The sequence below is a fragment of the Colossoma macropomum genome, unplaced genomic scaffold (genome assembly GCF_904425465.1).
Source record: "Colossoma macropomum unplaced genomic scaffold, Colossoma_macropomum, whole genome shotgun sequence".
Lineage (NCBI taxonomy): Eukaryota > Metazoa > Chordata > Actinopteri > Characiformes > Serrasalmidae > Colossoma > Colossoma macropomum.
Window position 1 is genome coordinate 17,936,966 of NW_023494793.1, and position 26,228 is coordinate 17,963,193.

Genomic DNA, 26,228 nt, shown 5'->3' on the forward strand with positions numbered 1-26,228 from the left:
CACACACACACACACTTTTTAAACCGCTTATCCTTCTGGGTCACGGCGGGTGCTGGAGCCTATCCCAGTGGTCATTGGACGAAGGGCAGGAAACACCCTGGACAGGTTGCCACTCTATTGCAGGGCAGACACACAGACATTCACTCACACCTAGGGGCAATTTAGCACCTCCAGTTCACCTGACTGCATGTCTTTGGACTGGCAGAAGGAAACCAGAGCACCCAGAGGACACATAAAAAAGAATAGAAAGAAGATTTTTCCTGTAACAGTTTAATTTTTATTGGTACAAAATCAAATCAAATGTAAATTGACCATGTCTAAACATATTTGCGACAAATTATAAGTCCTACTAGTAAAATTACATTTTTATGTTTGTGTGACATAAAAATTGCACAAAAATAAAAGTGTAGAGAACATTTACAAGATTTTTATAAATAAAAAGTAAAAAGTAAGTAACAAATTGAACAAATCACAGGATTTGTGAAAGTGACGAATGTACTTTACTTATTGGCAATCATCAGTAAAAGTGTAGGAGCAGATATGGTGAGTAAAACCATACAACTGCATATAAATCAGGACCGTAGAGTAACAGAAACAACAGAGTGTGAATTAGAACTCTTTGATTATTTGAAGTAATAAAGAGGTGTTTAATATTGACACCATAAATATAAATGCATGAAGTCTAAAATCACAGTGTGTTTACAGAAGAATGAAAAGTTTTTCATAAAGTTCTTCAAAAGTCCTATCCAGAGTGAGTGTTGTGGGATATGTAGGCCATGAGAGTGACGCTATACACTTCAGTCTCGTCTCCTTTCAAAATCAAGGGAACACGCACCTGAGCAACTTCATTGGGCTGGAAAACAATGTGAAAACACACAAAACTAATTACTGAAAAAATGTAAATTGAAAAACAAAGATAGGTTTGCTTTCTAGAGGTAACCACAAAAAACACAGGATTTAAATGTGTCCAATTAAACCACCAGTATACAGTGATGGGTTTTTCTCACTGGATTCACTTTTGTTGATTTAAAGATTCAAGATTTTAAGGTCTCCCCTTTTTGAATGAAAATAAAAAGCAACAGATGCTGTCATGTCCATAAATATTTAAACGCTGACAAAGTTATTGCTATTTTAGCTGTTTATTGCATCATATTGGAGTTGAAATAAAATAATGAATATGCAGACTTTCAGCTTTAATTTGAAGTTATTTACATCCGAATCAAGTAAACGGTGCAGGAATTACAACCATTTCCACACACAGCCTTCTATTTTTAGCAGGACAAAAGTTATTATTACATAGACAGCTGTGTGTTATTCCCTAATTATTTATCTAATAAATCACCCTAATATTGATATATTAGATATCTAATATCTAATATATCAATATTAAGTCCAAAGTAAGCTGAAGCAAGCTGTCATTAGGCTGAAAAATTAGATATAGCAAAAAATGTAGGTGTGTGTAAATCAACTATTCGGTACATTCCTAAAAAGAAAGAACACACCAGTGAGAAACACCAAAAGGCCTGAAAGACCATGGAAAATAGAATTCTTCCATTGGTGAAGAAAAAACAGACAAGAACACCCTGCAGAGGGTTGGCATATATGTATCAAAGTCAACAATCTATAGAGGAATTCACAGTAAATACAGAGGATATAAAGCACCGATAAGTATTAAAAACAGAACGACCAGTTTTTAGAGTTTGCCAAAAAACATCTAAAAAGCCTGTACAGTTATGTAATCATCTTACAGACAGATGAGACAAACATAAACTTGTACCACAATGATGCGGAGAGTACAGCGAATAGTAGGAACTGCTCATGATCCAAAGCATACAGCCTCATCTCTTAAGCATGGTGGAGGTAGTGTTATAGTGTGACCATGTATGGCTGCCCACAGACCTGGTTCCCATGATGATGTCATTGATGATGTCACTGCTGTTAAAAGCAGAAGACTGAATTCTGAAGTGTGTAGAGTGGTATTATCAGATTCTCCCAAATACTTTAAAACTCACTGGATGACATTTCACACTGCAGATGGACAATGACTCAAAGCATACTGAGGAAGCAACCCATTGTGTTTTCTAAGGCAAAGAAGTAGAATGTTCTGTAATGGTCAAGTCAATCACCTGACCTCAACCCAATCAAGCTTGCATTTCATGAGAACAAGGAGAAACTGGAGACAGCTGCGGTAAAGGCCTGGCCAAGCATCACCAGGGAAGAAACCCAGCATCTGGTGATGTCTATGGGTATCAGACTTCAGGGCATTATTGACTACAACGGATTTGCTATCAAGTATTAAAAATGACAATTTAGTTTATGATTATATTAGTTTGTCAAATTACTTTTGAGCCCCTAAAAAAGCCATGAAAATGGCTGTAATTACTACAGCGTTCAACCGGTGTGAAACACCCTCAAATTTAAAAAGTTCAAAGTCTGCACTTTGAGCTCATTATTTAGGTTCAACTACAATGTACTGTGGTAGACAGCAAAATAACACTAACTTTACCAAATATTTATGGACCTGACTATATGACGTCATGATAGTGCAGCACCTGCTATCTTCAGTCATTGGTGTCTGCCGCTGTGTGGTCAGTCAAAGTAAGCACTAGTTCCTCTGACTATTCAGAAACTTGCATATGATTCTGGGTCAAATATTTTAGACTATTTGAGACTATTATAACAGCACAGTACTGCTACAGTGGGCTGATGAGCAGGCTTCACATCACTACTGTCTTTACTGATAAAATAAAATGAGCCGCCATTTTATCAGGTGCACTTACCATCTATGTGCAATTTACATTTACAGATATTGACTGTAGTGCCTTCTGCACAATTTAGCAGCCCTGATATACACAGCCAACCACTACAGGACCACTGAGCAGATATTATTTGAGTGCTGGATCATTCCTAACCCAGCAGTCACCCTGGAATGGCAGTGGCATATTGGTGGGTGCTGGGCTGGTATGAGGGAATGAGAAATGGATGAAGGGAAAGCTCACATGTTTGACCTAAATTTCACTGTCATGGCTCAATAAATTATAATAATGTGTTATGTAATGCTGTTGGTAAACCAGACACTTTTTTGATTACTGGAGCTTTATTTATTAAGTGATTTTCTACATCAGTGAATTTCCTCGAGAGGCTTAAAATGGGGGTTAATGGAGCACGAGTGCAATGCTTTAAATTGTCTAAATATGCTTAAACTGGCATGACTTCTTAAATGTATTTCTTACATTAAAACTGCTTTGCAAAAATGATGTGGACAAAACTTAAACTGTAATTTTTAATATGTACATAGCATGTTTTATGCATACGTATGGTGTATTAAACACACTGGAGCTTTGCAGCATTGATACAGACATGACTTTAACCTTCACTTAACTTTTTAAGAACCTTTCTGAGCATCACTGTAAGCTTTTTAGGGAGACTCTGTGTTACTGTATATTTCTAAATAAAGCCTCAGTCATCTAAATACGTGTGTGACGTTACTGATGGCATGTCATTACACTGAAAAGCACATACGTAACAGCATGCAAACCAATATTCAGAGCATACGTTGTGTTTGTCATAAGTTTCAAATAAGAATAAAGTGGCAAGGGTACATCCAGGGGGATGAACAATCTATACCAGTGGTCACCAACCCTGGTCCTGCACTCTTAAAAACAAAGATGCCAAAAGGGGTATTTGTGTGGCACAATAGAGAGACCACCTCTGGTTCCCCAAAGAACCTTTTAGTGAGTGGAATGTGTGAGTGTGAAGAGCCTTGCAAGTTTTAAGCATCCACATAATGTAAAGAGTCTAGAAAGAACTTTTAACTTGGTGTATAACCTTTACACTATGTAAAGATTCTTTAAACCTTCCGAACACCCACATCTTATTGGCTGTTCAGGGAACCAAAAGTGGTTCATCAGACAAAAAACTCTTTTGTGGCATCTTTTTCTGAGGGTTGAAAAGTCCTTGACTGGCAGGATCAGCTCAATTACTGACAGGAATGAGGGGGGGAATACATTGTTAATTGCAGGCTGGAACTTAACAAGAAAGTACACTACAATGGTTATTATAGGTCAAATTTGTAAATCTATGAGAACGACTACACTGGAATGCAAATGTAACCTTGACCAAATTCATTATGTATATAATAGAGCCACTTCACTGATTAACTAATTACTTGAGTCACTTGTGTAATGCATTGTTTTTGCACTGCTCTGTTGACGTTTTACTGAATATCTTCTTTCACACTCTTTTTTCCATCCAAATACTGCATGTCATTTTTGTGTTTAGTCACCTGACTGCTTCAGTGCTGATGAGATAAAGCCAGTGCACACCCACTCTGTGATTAAAAGCTGATTGTATGTATGCTGGACAAATAAGGCCTGGTGGTTTTTGATTCCTGCTACTCACAAGGTGTCCAGCAGGGGGGGTCCAAGTGACAGTGACGCTGCGCCTGTGTCCCGCATCCACACTTCCTTTGGTGGGGTCCACACTGAAGCCATGCTGCTGCAGAGCAGCCAGGTTCTCCCAGAGAAAGTCCACATTCTGACCGAGAGGAGAGGAGGCAATCAAAAGAGAAGGAGAGGAGAGCAAAAAGGTATTAGTTAGTTTTGTTAGTACATGCTGTGGCACTCTTTTTAATGACTTTTCGGAACATTCAAAATATGTTTTGATTACTGGACATGGTGCAGTATACACTTTTACAAACTGAGCTGCCCATCTACCTTGTGTCTTAACACTGCTTTATAACATTATTTATCGTTAGACATGACAGTAAAGTTTAGATTACCTTAAAGCCAGTATAAGTCTGTTAGTTTTGAAAATTTCGAGAAATGAAACAAAAACAAGCCACTCCAGATGATTAAGATAGTGCCTGTTTGAATGGAATATTCCTCCACAACACGTTCCTATGTCTTAAATTATTCTAATTTCTACTGCCACCTCTGTTCTCACTGCAGGTTTGTTCTGAGGAATTTTATTAGAGTTTTTCCTTCACCTGACAGAAGTAGCTTTTAGAGATGATTTTCATTGGCGTCAATCATTATTTTGCAAAGGGTCAATTACCATATGAGTGTGTGTTATTTAGCAGTTGTTTTTATTTGCTTAACAGGCATTTTATAGGGTGCTTTCTATTGGGAAGAGGCTGTCCCGGACTCTGTCGCCTAAATTTTAAAGTGAATAATATTTTATGTACTATATACTACTACACTGTTTTAAACTGAAGTTAAAAGATCTAGGTTTATCATGAGTTGAACTTGTTAAATAAAAAATGTATTAAAAAACTGTTCACATGCTGAGCAGCTAGCTTAGAAACTGTCACTACCAAAACACAGAAGTAAACTTTTTTGTGTTTTAATGAAAAATATTGTGATTTTATTTATGTTAACCTGTTCAAGGCTGTGTTTAAGTAGTTTGAGTAGTGTTATGACCGTTTTTCACTTTTCTTAATAAAAATAAACATAATTAAGTCATAAAGTTACTTAAGGTAAAAGTCCAAGTCAGTTAAAATTCCAAAATGTGTATTCAACTTTGACTTTGACCCTATTCGGTAGAGTGGTCCATACAGCTTTTGTGAGGGTCTGGTGCATCTATGTGAAAGTGTCCCATTACAGAGTGTGTAGTTTTAATGGGTTGTTACCTTCTTGGGGACTGGCTGTGCAGTACGAATGCAGCCCACCTCTAACTCACGCTTTGCTGTCATCACCCTACCCTCACCATACACACTTTTCAAAGTCAACAACACCGGTGTGGGTGGCTTCTCAGCCCCTGTATGAGACAGCAAGAGAGGCATAGTATACATTTATATACATTCAGTTATAAAGGTTAAAAAAGAGAAAAAACCCTAATGGCTAATATATACAGGACTAGATGAAAGAAATTGAATTGTTAAACAGGTTTGGGTGTTCATGAAAAAATAATGAGAGATATTATATAGAGAGTCTATTGAGTCAAAGCAAATATACTTTTTTGGGAAGGACAGAGGTAGGGGTAAGGGTAGATCATTGTTTAAACACAGTACTTTTCTCCCTGGCCATCCACAATGAATTTGGGTTTACGCCAAACTGGGTGGATTTTTGATGGTTTTGGTGGCGGAAAAGTGCTCTGGCAGGTGGACAAAATTTGGGCTGGTTTGTCATTACTTTGGCAGGTTTTTAAAAAAGTATATAATATAAATAAACTTCATTACTTAACAATGCAGCTGAATATAAATTTGAATAGGTCTAACTTCTCACCACATCCAATCAGTTATCAAAACTTTGACTGACATTTCGGTCACTCCTGTTTAGAGCAGGCCATTGCTCAGCCCATCTGCGTCATCCACATCAGCATCAGCGGTTAATGCAAACATTTTATTAATGTAATTGATTTGTGTACGGGCCTAACACAGCATAGTTCACATGGCATTATCCAGGTTACATGGCATTACTGACTGTACAGAGTTCTGCAATAGCTGGAAATGAAATTGGAACGACTTGATCTGTTGCATGTCCTTGAAAGATAAGCAAGTTTTAGAGATGAGTAATGAGGACTAGTTATGCTTACAATATTATTTGTTTGCCTTTCTGCATGGCATCATGGGTCCAATCATACATGCACTAAAAAATACTAAAAAAAATTGAAAAACATCTAAAAAATTGTTTAAATTGTATTAAAATTATTTATAGTTTCTAATTATTTATAGTCTCAGTTCTCAGATTTTTGACAGGGATAATAAACATTACATTTAAAGTTTTTGGTTCTTCCTAGCTGGATAACATACTCAGAGGTTTTTCATTGATGCACGTGGTTAAATGTTACATTATTTCATATAATAATGTTAAGTGTTAGAACACTCTTTGTTTTGAACTATAGATGCAATCTGGCAACCCTGCTTGCTGGTAGTTATTTTATGAACATGCAGTACTGCAGCAACACTCAGGTGACTAGATAACACTAAACTACTCAACTGAAGTTTGTGATCAATTATTCTGTCTGTTACCAAGCAGTCTCGGTCCAAGACGCTGCGTCCACACTTTCAACAAGCACCTGGTATCTAAAGTAAGCCAAGCTGTCTACAGCGTTAAGGGTGTTTTATCAGTCTGACGGGACTGGGCTGTGACAACATGAGCCTTTCAGAGATAGGTATAGGTATACTGCGTTGCCTACAGGTTTGAGGAAAACTCGATGAGAAGCATTATAGGAGGGTTCAGTGGTTTTTTGAATATATGCATCTCTCAACATAGTACTTGTTAACTTGATCAGGTATTCGAACGAAGCATCAAATAAGTAGTCGGACAACATGTGAAACCCCAGAGAGGCATAATGAGGAAATCAGATAAACAAATCCTTCTTTAAAAAGGTTTCAGGTTGTGGAGATGACCACAGGGTGAAAGAGATACTGTGTGTTTATTAATACCAATCTGAAATATTTTTCCATTAGATTTTATTCACATGGGACAAAATGTAAATTGGATATCATTAAAATGGGGCGAAAATGTACTTGGGTGACCTTTGCCTCCAATGCGAAACACAATCAGCTGAAAAAAAATTGTGAAGCTCAAGGCATCACATTCACAAGTTATTCATGCTTTCTTGGTTCTCATGTTTTTTTCTAAAACTGGGTCCCTGCTGCTAGACATCACAGAAAAACAAAGGACTGTGGTTGGTTAATTTGCATGTCAGTCAAAAGGCCTTATCAAAGTAGGTGTTTCTTAGTTATGAAACACCCCAGACTCTCTCACAATAGGCAATATCAGGTCTGTGAGACTAGTTACCAAGCAACCACTGACATGGACTAATATCCAGAGTTAAACTTTTTTTTACTGAAGGATTCACTGGGACACTGCATGTGGAAACTGCATGCAAGTACAGATTGTGATGAGATGATCCTGCATAAAAACACATTAGTGGTGCTATGCAAGAGTGGTGCATTGCATGCATGACATTCTAAAATATTTGCTAAAATATTCCATTGGGATACTTGAATGCTATTTTTTTAAATACTGAGATTTTGCAACAGAAAAAAAAATACTAACACAATTGAATGAAGGAGAATGTTCTATTTTCAAGCTTAATTTAAGAAGCTTAATAAATGAAGTATGACATTTCCACTGCTAATTTTCTGCATAATTAAATGGTTAAGATATAAACAAAGTCATTAATGGCCCTGTGCCATTAAGACACGCTTGGGGTTTTCCCAAGTTAGGTACTGGGGAATCCTGACAAGTGAAGATGGTTCTGTAATATTTCCTGTCCAATCTGAAGTTAGTATATGACGAAGGAGCTGATAATGAACTTGAGAAATGTTATTCTGTAATAGCCACAGTGCTAAGTAAGATACTAACTGAAATTATTATGATTACTGACAAGGTAAGACTTTCTGAGGTGTACATACACAGATATAGACATAAATATAATGGTATATGACACAGGAGTTGTGCTTTATGCCGAGAAAGAGAGAAGAGCACTAGCATACCTGTGCGTTCTGTTTGTGCTGTGCTGTATATGTGTTTGGGGATGAGCGATTCATAGCATACGTCTAACGCATCCCCACCACACACAAACATGGTGTGACACTGTGCTGCACCCCGTAACTGCACAACACACACGGTTTGCTGCAGGCACGCACACACACACACACACACACACACACACACACACACACACACACATCAAAACTAAAGAACATGATAAATACATGCATGTACATACACTCATAGATGTGGGTTAATGACAAATAAGGCTTTCAAAATGAAAATTTAAAATAATCTTAAAGATTTAAATGGATAAAATGTGCATTTTTATCTACAAGAATATATTTAATAACTAATAACACTTATTTGTTTTAAACAGGAACATCAGTTTTACCACTCAAAAAGATCAGGTGGCGCAACCACACATTAATTAAAAAGTTATTTACCACTACTGAAAATAAAACTAACGTCTTTGCTCAGAATTTATGGGCCAACATTCGCAATAAGGTGAATACTTTTAAAACTGCACCTCTTTGCAACATTGATTTTAAATGTTTCAAACATAAAATTGTGACAAATTATTTGATTTAGAAATTTATTTGATCAAATTACTCTTTTTAATAGTTTACTTAAGCTGCATCTATGGTTGGATGAGTGTACCACCTGACATTTTTTAAATCTGGGAGACATAAAATGAATTTTATTGTGATGCACTAAAAATATATTCACTTACAGGTATGACCCTTCCTGTATTTTTAAATTATTTAATGTGAAAATAATATACTTAGTCACAAAAATCCATGTCATGTCATTTACCATGTATTATATATGTACTAATATGAACATGTATATATGTGTATTTATTTGGCCTGGGCAATAGGGCAATGTAATTGGATATTGTCAATGATTGACAAGTAACCAAATGACGATGCTTGAAAGGCAATAATCACCCAGTTGGGAAACCAATTTACAGTTAAACAGCTTGTTAAATATGCTTGAACTCACGTTCCTCTAAGAAATGTACAGGCTATAGAGATTTATAGAGAATTCTTGCTGTACTTAACTCACAACTCTACACTTTCCACTTATTTTACTTTATGTTAAGTTTAGCTTGAGGGCACAGAAACGAAAACAACTGCCAACATGCTTTGGAAGTTCAGTGTGCTTCAGTGTGACTCACTGCAGTAAAACAACTGCACTAATGTGACTGGGTATTACCCTAGAGCAGCTAAGTTACCTCTAGCCCGGAAGTAAGGAAAGTTCCTCTGATCAATCATCTACAGCCGGCAAACACGATCAAGAAAAGTTAACAAAGAAAAAATTGTACAGCATTTTACGTAAAGCTTAGGTGTCCCAGTGGTTTGGGTTAGTTAATTACGAAAATTGTGGAAATATAATACAATATGGTTTTTCAAAGGCATCTATAAGTGAGTGACTCTGCTGTAATGATGAAAAACACCTTGTTTTTTATGTAAAGCATGTGGACACGGCTTTGGAAACTGCAGGCTGTCTGAAGATAGCAGGCATGCAAAGTTAACATTGATTAAAATTACGCTGAAGATTTCAAAAGATGTTGGGTTACTCAGTATTATATCATTCAATATGTGATTTTTATTAATGATTTTCAGTAAAACCATTAGTAGAAAGCACATAAACTAAACAGATTAGGCAATAGGTCAAAGCTGCAGCTGACCACGTTTTTGGGGAGGTTGGGTGCAATATAATCAATAATTGCAATTTTTTAACTAGAAAATATTTATGCATGTGTAGACAGAAAAATTGATGGGTTCTGAGACATCAGTCTGAATGTGGGGATTCAACTGCATTGATTGTGGAATGTTAGAAGTAATTATAATCGATTATAATGACATTCAAAGTTTACTCATATGTAAGTATTCAATGCACTGTAATTAAATTAAGTCATTGCGAGGTCAGAGATTAACACCCCTAGTATCGTTGTTACAATATAGTTTACAGCTATCAGCAGGTCATTCTCACTTTGTTCATAAGCTGCACTCTGAGTATGTCCCGGTAATGTAGACTTTCATGGTCAGGCTGGAAGGTCACAGTGATGTCTTGAGATTTTCCAGGGCCGACAGTGCCGCCTATGGGAGATACAGTGAACACACTCTGCCCACTATAGTTCTGAGTGCCTACGAGGATGAAAAAAACAAAATGAGATGAGATCTAGTGGACACAGAATTCACAGAAGTAGAACTTACACATTTCAGAGCTTTAGGGTTTTAACACTGCATGGATTAACCATTGGTACAAAAGTACCTCACCCTGCTCAGACTGTAAACTTAAACACTGTAACTGAAAGACTACAACTGGAGAGAATATGCATTGTCGCAGAGAAACAAGAACCGATCTCAGATCATGGTTAAATGTGAAGCATGATCCATAATTCTGCCTAAATTAGCCTTCCACTCACATATTGTGATTTAATTATTTGATATCAGCATTAAGCTAGTGGAAAACAGGTGGGAATTAGAGAACTAAAGGCAACAACTTTGTTTTATTTTAAAATGTATTTAAAAATGAACAACAAGAACTTATTAAGGATGACATATTTTACTTATTTCTTCCAATTTCATATATAATATAGTTCCCTGTGCTCTCAAAAAATATTACACCCTAAATTATTCTTTGTTTGAAGTGTTTTACTCTGTCATTTCCTCTGTGAAAGACAGCTTATACAGTGGATGTTGGTTTTGTATATTAATGACCATGGTTCTTTTTGGCTGTCTCAGTAGAGGGGGCGAGGTTGGGGCTGTGGACCTTAACCGGTAGCGGAGAGCTCCACTGTGACTGCCATACAGCACAGTATAGACCAGAGGTGGACAACCCAAACATTAGGAAGAGCCATTTTGTCCTTTCAACAAAAATCAAACCACCTTGGGAGCCACAACATTTTATGTCCACTTTACTGTATTGGCTGTAAATATGTCTCAGTATGTGCTGATGTCCTAGTATAAGCTAAAAATATGACATAAACGAAAACGCAGACTTACTTTGCTCTGCTTTAAGCCTATGTTCAGCCACCGCCGCTTTTCTCGCATCTCCGGCAGGAAACGTTTTCGCAAAAGTGGAATACTTTCTTGTAAAATGTCTCTCAACGTTCAACTTTTTACGAGGTTGAAGTCAGCTTCTCATTCAAATGTAAGAATTTTCCCGTTCCACCTTAAATGGTGCAGCAGTTACATTCTGGCACCTCAGGCATTATTTAAGATGGAACAGGAAAATCTGAACAAGAAACTGGCGAACGAGAAGCTGACTTCAGCTTTGCGACTTTTTAGTGTTTGACAGTTTCTCGTTGCAGATTAAACATAACAGGAAACCAGCTGGACTGATTATCAACACAAATTATCGATGTTCGTCTTAAATCTTTCTCTTTGCCTTTTCGTTAGCTTCTAGCTAGGCCAGATTGTTGTTCACGTTGTTATGGTGACCAGCAGTCTGAGTGGCAACCTTCTGGGTTAAAGGGTGAATTAGCAGTTACAGGCTACATTAACTCCAGCGTTTAATACCATTATTATTGTTAAAACGGTGTTAGAACGATCAGCAGAGCTTTATTTTACTGCAAAGTAGAATTATTTTGTTTTTATCTAAAAATCTAATTCTGCTGTGGAGCCACAACAGGGCAGTAAAAGCCGCATGTTGCCAACCCCTGGTAAAGACCATGCATGGTAAATGTTTTTAGCCTGTTTGAACAAAAATACCATATACAGTCACAAAATTATAAGCATTTGCCAGCCACACATTACATAACAATGTTCAATGCAAAAACCTTGTAATACACATTAGATAATACCAATTTCCGTTAGCTTGGTAACAGGGATTTACCTGTTACATTAGCGTCATGGTAACAATGAAGGTATTGCTGCAGATGCTGGCCTTAAACACTGTATCGTTACCGACAATAGAGAACACCAACACCATGAAGCAATTTCTGACACGCGTACATGCCAGTATATAGCTAAAGCAGCAACTCGTCAGTGGTGTGGGATGACAAGCAGTATTAAAAATGTTCAAGGAAGAATTAGTAATTCTAGTATTTTGAGGGGAGGCAATATTAATGGATAATATGCTGGTTGGAATTCTTCCTAAGATACTGGTTTCATCAGTATGCCACAAATAAGCCAGATAATGCTATGTACAAACAGTGCAAATCACACTAATAGTAGCACTTTACCTGAATGGCTGAGCCAGGCATCTTTCAGTAATCCCTCAAGTCCTGCTGTGTAGTCAGTTATAGTCCGAGTTAATGTTAGTCCAGGTTGTTACAGAGGAAGCGAACATTAGAGAGACATAAGAAATGAAATGCAGGTCTCTTTGAGTAGCAGCCTGCTAGCTAGTGTCCACTTGCCCTGCCTGCAGTGCCCCTCCATTTTTCAGCTTTATCAGACAGTTGTGTGGTCTTGAGGCTTGGTGCTCATAAAGCCAGGAAGTCTACTGCTACTGAAACCTACTGGCACTGATGACTGTAATATGTACAAAGTCCAACAGAGTCTGACACCCTTATATGTAAGCGCAAGTGTACCGGACACATGTATGAGACAAATTAAGTGAAATTAAGATGAGAACATACATACTGCTTTTTAAAAAAGTGGAATTGTACAAACATATATTTTATATATGGGTTTAGAGGCTATTTAGGTTAGCTAGAACTGTTTTTGGTATGGGTGCTTGGTTTCAGCGGATACTTAAGAATCAGGTATTGTATCGGAAGGGAAAAGGTGGTCTCAGTCCATCCCTAGTGACAATAGCGAGAGTTTACTTTTTAAAGCAGCTCTCTGGATTAAACGCAGATGTCTGAAGCTCGATATTTAAGTAACATATTCTTTGCTTTGGATGTTCCAGTTTGAATGTTGAATCCTTCAAATAAGACTTCAACTTAAAGCCTGTCTCTGAACATCATGGGGCCTGCTAGATCAGTGATAACTTACTCCAGTGAGGACAGAATATAGTCCAGTTTGGCCAAGGAAAGCTTGTTAACACCAGGAAAAAACCACAGTCACTAATACAGATAGTGTAGACAGATGTCTAATATGTGACATTACATCACTGTTTTACACTATTTTGTCCATTAGAGATGTCTGTATGCAGGCCGGCTGAGTAGGTGTGTTTGTCGGAGGAGGGGGGGGGGTGTGTTTGTTGGGTGGAGTTTGAGAGGGGTCGCATCGTAGGACTTTGGGAAGAGGGATGGTCTTATCAACATATTGTGCACCATACCAGTTGTTCGGATATTACCACAGCACGCTGTTTGTGGCAGTGGATAGAAGCAGGCACCATGGAGAAGGAGAACCAGCGGATTGTCCGACATGTCACAATTGTGGACATTCAGTGAGGAGTGATGCCCTCCATGAGTCATCCTGTTACAGCCAGCCCCACTCGCGGACCGCTGCACGATGCAGGACTACATGCACACAGAACGTTATGACGACTGCCCATAACACCACGTCAACATCGCCAAAGACTGAAATGGTGTCGTGCCAGGCTGTCATGGAGTCACTCAGAATGGCAGTGGGTCAACTTCAGTGATGAGTCCTGCTTTTGTGTTGGTGGAGACGACCAACGAATCCGTGTGTGGAGGCACCATGGTCAGCACCAAGATGAATGGTTTGTTGTCACGCGTCACACGACAAGAAGTCCTGGTGTCATGGTGTGGGGCGCAATTTCATACGATGCAAGATCACCTTTGGTCTTCGTTACAAGCACTTACGTTACGTAGCAACGTTACGTTAATGAGGTCCTGCAGCCAGTGGTCCTACATTTTCTAAACGCACACTGCTGAGTGCTATTCCAAAAGGACTACGCTCGTCCATATACTGCTGCCGTCTCAAGAGCTTGCCTTGAAGACACAGATACTATGTCATGGCAAGCCGCATCGCCAAACCTATCCCCAATTGAAAATGTGTGGGATCCACCCCCACTGCAAAATCTGCAGGAACTGCGTGAGAATATTCAAGCTGCATGGGATGGATTATTGCAGGACACCATTAGGAACCTCTTCAACTCCATGCCGAGTCATTGCGTTAGCAAACATAGCGGCCCGACGTCATACTGAGAGACTCTACTTCTGTATGTGTAGCTCAATAAATATCACCCATATCAGTCTAATTTTTTAATAATTTATTGATCCTGGTAACCTTTATCTTCGAATAGCAATGCAATCTGACACTTCCTTCTGGGTGTAACTATTTTTTTGACAATGAGTGTATTTATACTAATTCTTTGTACATTATATGAGTTTACCACTTTTCAAATACTAGCGATTCCGGATGTTAATTTTATTACCAACTCATTTCCAAAAAGTTGGGACAGTAGGAAAAATGTAAATAAAAATAGAAAGCATTGATTTGCAAATCCTTTCTGACCTATATTCAACTGAAAACAGCTAGATATGTAATGTTTCAACTAAATAATTGTTTTTGTATATATACACTTAATCTAAATTTGATGCCTGCACTTTCCAACTTTCCTGAACACACCAATTGTTGTGAAAGCGAAATTTTTCCCATTCTTGCTTGATATAACACTTCAGCTGCTCGACAGTCCAAGGTCTCCTTCGTCGTATATTGTGCTTCATAAAGCACCACGTTTTCAACAGGAGACAGGTCTGGAATGCAGGCAGACAGTCTAGCACCTGCATTCTCGTACTATAAAGCCATATGAAAGCTGGACTCATTAGACCACAGCATACTTTGCATCAGTCCATCTCAGATGAGCTTTAGTCCAGAGATGACAGCAGTATTCTGGATGTTGTGGATATATGGCTTCCGCTTCGTGTAGTAGGCTTAACTTTTTCAAATTTGTAGATGCAGCGATGAACTGTGTTTAGTGACAAGGATTTTCCAAAGTAATCTCAAGCATTACATGATACAGTGCCGTGTGGGGGAACAAAGGTCACAGGCACTCAACACTGGTTTTCAGCCTTGCCCTTTACGCACAGACATTTCTCCAGAGAGTCTTTTAATAATGTTATGGACTGTGAGATCCCTAAATTCCTTGGATTCATGCATTAAAAAACAATGAGCCTCATTCACCAATTGTTCTTAAGAAGACATTTCTTCTTAAAACCCACTTGTGCAGTTTTCACGAAGATTCGGACATTCACCAGTGCTTTTGTATTTGGGATTTGTTCTTAGGTAAGAACAGACTATATACACACACTCAAGAACACAAAGGTGAGAACAGTTCTGCGCTTTAAGAACACGTCATGAATCTGACATAGACTTTTTCTCAGGACACATTTAAGAAGAAACTTCAAAGGATATTAATGAATGAGGCCCATTGTTCTTAAACTGTTAGACTATTCGCTCATGCATTGGCAAATACACCTTTTGTGAATGCTCCTTTTATACCCAATCTTGATCGCATCAGCTGTTAAACTGAGCAAAGTTCCAAAACAGGTGTTTTTGATCATTCTCCAAACTTCTTATATGAATTTTTAGCAGTATCAAATTTGGAATTAGTGTCCATTTACAAAAATCAACAAAATTGTTAATGTAAACTATTCAATATCTCTTCTTTGTGCTGTGTTCAATTAAATACCTGTAAATCACAGTTTACACATCACTGCTTTCTGTTTGGAAAGGGATTTGTGTCACTCTCCACACAATCAACTCAGTGTTAAACAGCATTGTCAGTTATTATGGAAGCATCTACAGCTCCATTCATCATTCTGGACACATCTAACATTTTTTCATTTTTTACAGCATCCCTGTAGTGTCTTAATATAATAATTGTATATAGGTATCTGCAGCAAAATCATATATATATATATATTAAAGTTATCCAACACAGCGCTTCTAAGCGGGTCCTAAGTGTACAGCGTATGCACAGTTGTGAAAGCAGTGAGTGTGTGTGGTTCTGCCTACTTACCCAAAGTTGTGTTTGGTGTAGAGTGTGTTGAGATGAATGCCGGGAGCAAGCGGTTGTCGCTGTGTTTGGAAGGGCAGAGACTGTCCAACAACACACTGAACTGAACAAGCAGAGAGGAAGAGTTCTGCAGCTGCACATCAGAGAAGAGATGAGGGTGAGAGATATATACAGAAATATAAAGGGAGAGTCAGAAGTGTTATACACACCTCTGGGACTTCACACAATCACAATGTATTGTTTCTTCATGTATTTGTATTTATTCATTGTTAGTGCTTTGGTGAGCAAATAAATGCTTCCTGCCCAAATGGCATTAACTGCGTTACATATGGCTTTTGCACAGTTCTGTATGTGAATTTAAAGCATTTTCTTAAGTGCAGGGTGTAAATGGTTAAAAAGTAAAAGTCAAAAAAGGAGTTTTGGTAAGATGTGTAATAATAAAGGGCTAAGGTCTTACTGTGAACACTTGGGTGGCACTTTCTTTCTCCAGCACATATCCGAAGTTCATAACCCCCCCCTCAAGTGAGCAGGTGACAAGAGGCTCAAGGCCCTCCCCACACAATGTAAACTCCAGAGCCATTTTACTGCAGCTGACCTCTAGCGTCTCACGGTACTGATCAAGAAAACACACATACATTTAATCATTATGGTGATTAACATCTCCAGCAGTTCTCTGGATTACCTATATTCTCGTCCATCTGTTCCATCCTGAAAAAAGCCTTTGTTTACATCCTGCAAATTAAACTGATCATTTAGTTTACACTTACTTTATTAGAAACATATAGCTTGTATTTCTACTCATCATCCGCCATATGAGGTCCATATAACCTACAGATCTACGTTATAGGTGTACAAGATTGCAGCCCATATGTTGTCATGCACAGTTTGCCAGGCACCCTACATTCCATTCAACACTGGACCACGAGACTGCTGCTGACAAGGTATTATTTGGGTGATGGACGATTCCCAACAAAGCAGTGTGACTGACGTACTATGAGAATGGTAGTGTTTGTGGTGCTGGAATGAGTGCATCAGGTACAGTAGCTTTCCTGGAGTTTTTAGAATCACTGCTAGGTTTTAAGTGGTTCATCCAAAAATGTCCAGCCAGGAGCTGTTGCATAGTCAGAAAATGACTACTGATGAAGGACTAGAGCTGTGGTTTCTATCCCTAGTCTTGATCCTGGTCCCTGGTCCTGCATATTGTGGTGTTTTTCTCTCCTTTATTACCTAATTAACAAGCCCTTCCTGAGTTGAATCAAGAGTATTAGAAGTTGGATTGCAAGAGCTAGACTGTGGTCCAGGTGGGCTGCACTCCTAGTCCAAGTTTGTTATCGAAGTCTCTGCCAATTAGAAGGATCCTTCAAATATAGTTGAGTAAGGCAGCTTACATTCCGACAGTTTTCAAGGACGCACCTGCAGTATCCTGCCCAATCTTAAATTCTGGACTTGTCTCCAGTGTCACATGCTTTAGACCTTCGTTCTGTGATGTTCTCTGAAATGCTCAACGTCATCGCATCGGATCTGTTGATACTGACACCAAAATATATACATGTCTAAACCATCTAATTTTTATGTTATTTCTTTTGGAACTACTCTTGTTTAGTTCATGCTGTTTTGTTTATGAATTCAGAAACCTATGTCCCAAGCAGCCTCTTTGGAAGTTCACAGAAAAACAGCATTATCCCATTTATGGTATAGATGAATGGTATTGTAGACAGCCCTATGGCCCTGTGGACTTTCTTGGTAACACACACATTAAGTTAGCATCTTTGCAAGTCTGGAGACCAGAGATTTAGATTGGGCATCCTTCACAGATCTTCTATCATCCATAATCCTTTGCACATGCAGCTGATTTAGAAGTTCAAGAGAAATGCCAGCAGATTAAATTAGCTACTATGCAATGTTTAAACAGGCCGGTAAAATGTATAGTAAAATACACAAAATGCTATTTCGTGAGTTCTTCAGTGTATCTGTTTAAGAGGAATTAGATACACTGCATTAAATGCACCCGCTGTCAGCGAGTTGAACAGGTTTTAGCTCACAGGACAGCATTTAATTGCAAGTAAATTAATGCTGTGCTTGCCAGCTTCCTATTATTAACATCAAATGGAGTTATGACTGAAGTTTGAGGAAAGACTCCTCTACCAAGGCGTGGTCTGCATTCACAAACAGTATTTTGTACACTGATCCCTTTTCTAACATCATGGGAAAACATCCTGGCTAGACTGTTCTGATTTGCATTATATAATACAAATGAGGAACCTTTCTATAGAACTACTGAGGATCAACCTTTCTCAGCTGGAGCTCAGCTTTTGTGATGCACTTAGAGCACTGGCCGCCAATGTTCCTCCTGGAGATCTACCATCCTGCAGGCTTCACCTCCAACCCAAATCTAACCACCTTATTCAGCAAATCAGTCATTTCTGAAGGCAGTAATTAGATGGATCCAGAGGGGGACAAATAGATCTGGAGCTAAAGTCTGTAGGAAAGCTGATCTCTGGGAGAAATGTTGGTGAGCGCTGAGTTAGGGAATGTGCAGGGCAGGGGTGCACCAGAACAGGATGACTAGCATAAGTTGTACATGGCAATAAATGGGCTACAGACTGTAACTGCATTTACACCTTACATACCTGGTGAATGTAATGCTTTCTTTCTAAATTTGAAAGCAGTCTTAAAGGATATCATGCCTGGTCTTGAAATTCTACTTGGGTAAGACACGTTTAAGTAAAGGTGGATGCCGTTTCTAATATACCTATACTCACTGTCCATTTTATAAGGTCCACCTAGAGTTGAGGCCTAAATGTTATACACCTAGACCAGAGTTTACTAAGCTTTTTGTTATAGCAACCATTTTTTGGGGTTTAAAGGTATTTTGTGACCACACGCCTTTTCCAAGGCACCCCCCCTCCCTATACACACTAATATAAACTTTAATCACAGAAGAACAATCAAAAAGTGAGTCTACTCACTTACTGGGCCTGCATTCTTCAGGTACCACTTCACCACAAACTACAAATCCTTAGTCTGGTGCTGAAAAATGGTTCAAGTTCAGTGGCCAATCATGACCCTCTTTCAGTAAGAAGCAGCTCACCCAATAGATCAATAGATTCACTCACAACATTAGTCTGTCTTCTGTGGCCTGTAGATGGAGCCATTCAGCCAAGCTTGTATGCGCTCGTCAAAATGATTTTCTCTGTCTTTGAGTCTTGTAGCACCACTCTCATGACCCCGGGGGATCATGTTGCGACCCCCAAGGGTGTGCCTGATTCCAAAGTTAAAAACCCCGACCTAGGCGTTAAAACTCAATTTTTCCCAGCTCCACACATTTCATGTTGTCTTATATTTCCTGTGTTAAGTCAGTTAGAATACGTCCTTCATTTCCATAAGAGCTCATTTCAAAGCTCCAATAAATCTTGAGTCTTTTATCTATTATCTTTGATGTGAACAAAGTAGATGCCCTAATTATTAGAATAATATAATAACATTATAATTAACACTTGCTAAATGAAATATATGATAACATGAAATGTGTGGAGTTCTGAAGAATTGAGTTAGAATATTCTTACCATATAGGGGAACTTTGCAGTTCCACAATTACAGAGTGTATTCAAACTTTTCAAATTTGTTAGCCCCCCTGGACCCCCATAAGACCACCACTGAGAAGGTACTATTTGGGTGGTGGATTATTCTCACACTACAGTGACACTGACTTGGTAGCGACATGTTAATGAGTGTTGCACCAATCAGCCACAGTAGTGTTGCTGGAGTTTTTGAACAGTGTCGACTTACTGTCCACTCTAGCAGACACACATATTTTATTAGTCCAGCTTTTAGATGTAAAGTTAGAGGCAGTTTGTTAGTTGTTCTTCACCGATGGACAGTTTCTGTCCACAGAACACTGTTGCATGGATATTTTTGGCAGCAGAACTATTATCAGTGACACTGGATTGTTTAAAAACTCCAGTAACACTGCTGTCTGTGATCAGCACATGCACACACACACATACACACACAATGGACAGTGAGTATAGATATAAGGAAGTGTACGTCTTGCGTCTGTGTAAGGTCTTCTGCCATTTGTGCTGCACTCCAGCAGAGGTCAGTGCCGCTCACCTTTTTTGCCAATGCTGGTACGAAAGCCAGCAGTAGCGTGTGGGTGTCTCCAGGTCTGACCTCTCTCATAGCGTTCAGCACAGAGAATGGCCCATATAGATCCAACAGTGAAGACTTCAGCTGTAGCTCAGGTTAAGAATAATACTTTTCAATACATAAGCTGCAGTGATGTAACAAACATTAAAGCTAAACTAGGTACGATCTTTTGAGTATTACAGAGTCACCTTGTAAAGCCTGAAATAATAATTTAGATAAGTCAGAGGTGTTGGGTCTTATTTTGCAGGAGCTTTCGGACCACGTCATCTGTCTTCACATATGAAAATAACACACAAATCCTTAAAAAGAAGGTCCAGCTCGATGTTTAGGTCTCAAATGCAAAATCAGTATTATACTGACGAAGATATAGTGACAACAGTGGATAATTCAGTTCTCTTTCAATACTCTTTCAACATGCTTGCAATCATTAGACCCATTCACTCTGGGAAGGGGTCTAAAACACAACCGCTGCTACAAAATGTCCTACCACATGTTGCGTGCAATTACACATTTCCACCATTTGGAGGTCTCCAAATTGCAAACTCTTACATAGTGTAACTTTAATAATAAGAACTACTACAAAAATAATTCTGGCAATAATAAAACCAATAACACTTCACATAAATCACTGTAGCTTTGAGGTTCAGTACTGAGGAAGGATACCTTCACACACTCTGATGAAATGTTCTGGATTGTCACCTTTTTCAAAACTTTCTGACCTGGAACAGCAAAACCAAGCAAATAAAACTTTAAACACTAATACTAATCAAAGATATGGAAAGTAAGAGGGACACAAATTGTGCTTTACCTACTAACACCTGGTTGAAGTCAACTGTGGTCTCCCCATTGTCAGAAATGACCACCAGTGCTGGTCTGACAGCTGGGCAATGCAGTTCCAGGTAGAGGGTGTTATAGGGGCTGTGGAGAAGGTTTTCTTTTGGTTAGCAGAGCCTCAAGACAAGTGCTGTGTTCTTTAAAGTGGATATTTAAGGAATGTTTGTTTCCTTGTTCTATGTGTATTTTCTGTTGTAAGCTCATGCAGTGAAAAAACTGTTATTTAGACTGTCTACAAAAAAATCTGAATGTTTCCGTGAGTCAAATTTGGATTGTTTTGTTTAGGAACAACACTGCACATGTCCCTTCTTGGAAGTGGAATACAGATGTTGCAAGAAACATTTCACCTTTATTTTTATGCTTTCTATATGTATGCCCATTTTCCTTTCTCTGAACTGCAGTTCACTCAAGTTATGGCCAGAAGCTTACCTGTATACAGACTCCTCAGACTCCGGTTGCGTAATGTCGCTGTTGGACACAAAGCAGGGGATGACATAACGACTGTATCGCTCTTTAAAACAGCGAAGGAGAGAGGCCTTTCCTGCTGCATACTCATTTGAACTAGCAGAAACAAAGAACACAATAATCATGTTTTTTAGTTGCCTTTTCAATTATAAACCAATTCCATAAACTGTGTTCAAATTCAACAATACCAACTACAGCTGGAAATCGAGGCCCCATAACACAATACAAATCACAATACTTCAGCCCATATACTGTTCTACTGCAATTTTTTAAGATTTGTGGTATGTTAAATTAAAAGTTATGTTTAATCCAATCAATGTGATGTAAACGAGGTGGTTTGATGTGAAATGGTTTATTGTAGAGAAACTTACAAACAGATTTCTTCACAGCTGTGTTTATGGGAACCAGGGGTCTAGATGTCAATTACAAACACCGAATTACGCAATTACAATTATTTTGCTAGTACCCAAAATGACCACTGAACTTGCGCATGTTTGATGATTTATATGTAATGCTGAGAATGGTAAAATAGTGCTATATCTGAAAAAATATGATTTTTATTTGTGTAGTTTTGTCTTACAGCACCTATTGCTCTCTGCCATGAATGGATTTAAAAAACTTTATTTTAGGCCAAAACTATTGCAAAACAATGTCTCAGACATCAGGCTACATGTTCATAACCACATCATGTAATAACTTTATATGAGGTAGCTTTTAGTGGCATTAAACTCTTTAGATGTGTGGATTTCACATCAAACCACTCTGACTTTTTATGTCTTAACCATAAATTATGCAGAAATTTTGAAAAATGGATGTAATTCCACTTTAAGTATTTTGATATCTTACAGTCATGTTAAGAAATAGGTGCATCCAATGCAATGTTTCTGTTTTTCAACATATGTGGACATATCAGCATTTTTAATATGTGAAGAATATGGACTGGACACGGCTTTTTGCAGGCCTTTTTTTTCTCTTTTGGTGGCCCGGAATTTCAGTAAACCCCTAATTGCAACTTCTCTGTTGTCTGTTGTTTCTGTGCCTGATATATGTAAATGAACTCTGTTCTGATTGGCTGCCCTGTACTGTGCCTCATTCAAAGACGAGTTTGGGCTGAAAAACTGCATATAATGTCAATGTGAATGAGGGGACTAAAGTGCTCCAGGATGAATTGTAGATATATGCAATCACATTGCTTTTCACAAAAACAATAAATTCAAAATGGGCTGCTTTTGCACTTATATACACAAATATTAGGCTGAGTTTTCATATATGTAGTGTATGGTTCAGAGAGTGAATGGTATGTTTTAAAACTCCGACAATGTTTAAGTAACATCAAACTCTTATTTAAAAGAAGTAAAGAAAATTCAGTTTTGTTCAATATGATGACTGAAATACAAAATATGAGATATCAGAACAGTGATATTTGGGCCTCCATGCATTAATACTGTTCTTCACACAAAATACCACAATACTTTAATTATGGTAATATTAATTTGTCATTTTCACCCCTAAAACTGACCCCTTCTGAATGTCTGCTGGATTTGGGGGCTGAAAGGGACTGTCACTTTTTGGGGTCAGAGATGTTTTGCTGCCCTTCTCCCTCACAGATAGTCTGCCCGAGCCATGGTTTATGGGAGGCTTCTTTCCTTTCTTTGCATCCTGCTGCGTCTCCTTTTTGTTCTGAAAGCACAGGAAAAGTAGGACAGAAATGCTTTTGCTGGCTCTGTCGTTTTCATTTGTGGTGCTTAACTGCAGTCAGAGAATACAGCTTTTTCATTAAATCACTTAAACTGCCTGAAATCCTAATAAAACTGGACATCTTGATAAAATCAAATGAACATAATTTTCCCTTTATCCCAAATGTAGTTGATCAGTCAAAACATGTTTGGTGTCTGAAGTTTGCTTCTTTAGTTTTGCACTGGTGATACAAGGATAATGTAGCTAACAAGTTATGTAAGCTCATAAGTCACCAACTAGCATCAAGACGGAAAGCCTAAATCATCACACACTTGCAGTGCTGCCAACTCTCATGCATTGGCAGTGAGACTCACTCATTTAGGTCTAATCTCATGGTCTCGTCTCTCCTCAAAACCTACCCTACTGAATAATCTGAACACCCATAAAGTTTCCTACTACTGCATAGTGCTACAGCTTTCATGGATTAAAAAGGTAAACAATACAACTTGGTCAGTACACTACACATGAACAAAAAATAAAAACAAGAACAGCGCTCATGACTACACACAGCAACATTGTTGTGCTGCAAAATGTGCACGGTTCTGTTTTATTCACAAGCTGAACAATAACCAATGGTAAAAGCAAGATACCCTTACACATTTTTACTGTGTAGTTGTTAGCTCTGAAATCTTTGCCTATCAACTGCACTGTTGGTTACTGTTAACTAACACTTTAACTGGTCTATATTCTATATCCTCTGTAACTGGACTGTGTTGGGTGTTGGGTGTGTTGGGTATCACTCCTCATCAAGTCACTTAATGTGACAGAACATTACTGTATGGGTAAATTAAGTGATATATATATATATATATATATATAATATTATATATATGGAGCTCTAGTTCTAGTTCTAGTAGCTCTAGTTCAAGACCGCAGAGACATGTCTTGTCTAACTGACATTTGTGGTAAGGGGAAAACTGTGATTTTTTTTTTTTTTGCCAAAGTATTGATTTAAATCCTTTCATATTGCCTAGAATACAGAAAACACACTGGTATTACGTAGTTGAAGAATGCTTAGAGTGGTAAATTCCTACCACTGTTTTAGGCTCTGTGCTCTTGCTGTAGCTGGCCTCAGCATTAGCTTTCTGAATTTCCTGCACACACAGCTCCTCACTATGGCACACCAACCGAACAGCCTCCGCCCTGACGTCATCATCAGACAGAGATGGGCTGAAAGTAACCTGCACCAGACACCTCTGTGGACAATCAAGGAGCATTAAGCTGCCGTGGGGCAAAAATGTTATAAGCGTTTCTATATACACACACTGGTCACTTTATATGTAGCCAGTATTCAAATTATCTTGTATCTACTTTAATTGTCCATATATCATTTCCACTTACCATATATGCACACTCTGCTGATCTACAGTTACAGATTGTTGTCCATCCCTTTCTCTGCCCCTTCTCAGTGGGGCATACAGTTGTATGCAAAAGTTTGAACACACTCAGTCAAATTGCATGTTTTGTTGATTTTCTAATAAAAAAAATAAAAAAAAACTAGGATTGTTTCTATACAGGGAACCTGAATATGGCATTATTCTTAAATTTAGCTGCACAATTTCTATTTAGCTGTTGTGTTTCAGGTATTGGAAAAAAGAAAATCTAATCTATAAAATGTGCCATAAGTGCGTTCTCTGTAGAGGGTTTATAAACCTGCTTTCAACAAAATGTATATTTTGACCAGGGAAGTCCAAACCTTTGCATATGATTACGTTCTTCTGTTCTAGTGTTGGGGACCCAATGCAATGCATAGTTTCTGTGTTTTTCCTTCTCTCTTTAACCCTTAGAAGCTATTGATGTTTCACTACATGTGATTTATATTCATTTATATAAACATTATATAACATTACATAAACAAAATTACATATTCAGTTACATTTAGTTATTGATGGAAGGTTTAGAATCTGCACATTCAACAGAATGTTTTCAACTTCTTTCAATAAGAATAATTAATATAAAATTGTATTGTTATTGACATTTTAATTGCAACATGTAAGGGCTGTCTTGGGGCAAAAATCTGACTAAACACCAAAATATGCATTGTTTCAGGACCCCTGGACAGGAACAGAGGACCACTGTGGCGGCATAAGTAACTTATGTAGCATCGTATAGCATGACTAATAATAATAATAATAATAAATAATTAAACAATAATCTGCACAAAGGCAGTTTAAATCTTGGTTACATTTACATATGATGCTATCAAATCAACACAGTGAAACACTGCAAGCTTCACTGCTTTGGCTGTAGTGGTCAGTACCTGTCCGGGCAGAACGCGTCCTGTAGCAGGGGTCACCGTGATTTCAGAATTTTCTGGCGTGGCGAATGCGAAGAGTCTGGGACCCACAGAAGGTATGGGGCCATTGCCCACCCGCGGCACAGCATGTGTATACTCATTGCAGCTGGTATGGGAGTTCACCACATACAGCACAGCAGTGGAGTGGTCTCCTACTGCTGTACCACCAAACTGCACCACTGAACCAGAAAGCTCCAGTAAAGGGCGGACACCAATGGCACGACATGATAACATGAAGTCTCTAAATAGAAAAGTAAGGAAATATTACCATCTGTTTCAACTCCGAGCGCACTGAAAGAGTATTCAAAGAGAGCTCAGTCAAAACTTGGTGAAGGGCATGTCTTCTGAGGACGTCTGGCCTTCACCAAGTTTTGACCGAGTTCTCTCTGAATACTTTTTCAATGTGTTCACAATCATCA

General features: G+C 38.3%; 1 protein-coding gene across 1 annotated transcript in view; it reads right to left on the reverse strand.

Annotated features, from left to right (window-relative positions):
- Nucleotides 1-462: 462 nt before the first annotated feature.
- cfap74 (cilia and flagella associated protein 74) overlaps nucleotides 463-26,228 on the reverse strand; it is a 97,556-nt gene continuing 71,790 nt past the window's right edge. Inside the window, 14 exon segments of the mRNA XM_036579719.1 lie at nucleotides 463-853; nucleotides 4,402-4,536; nucleotides 5,630-5,757; nucleotides 8,447-8,585; nucleotides 10,443-10,597; nucleotides 16,332-16,461; nucleotides 16,786-16,941; nucleotides 20,442-20,561; nucleotides 21,141-21,196; nucleotides 21,286-21,395; nucleotides 21,741-21,872; nucleotides 23,296-23,456; nucleotides 24,548-24,709; nucleotides 25,774-26,050. Of these exon segments, the coding sequence (XP_036435612.1) occupies nucleotides 743-853; nucleotides 4,402-4,536; nucleotides 5,630-5,757; nucleotides 8,447-8,585; nucleotides 10,443-10,597; nucleotides 16,332-16,461; nucleotides 16,786-16,941; nucleotides 20,442-20,561; nucleotides 21,141-21,196; nucleotides 21,286-21,395; nucleotides 21,741-21,872; nucleotides 23,296-23,456; nucleotides 24,548-24,709; nucleotides 25,774-26,050 (1,972 nt within the window). The 3' untranslated portion in view covers nucleotides 463-742.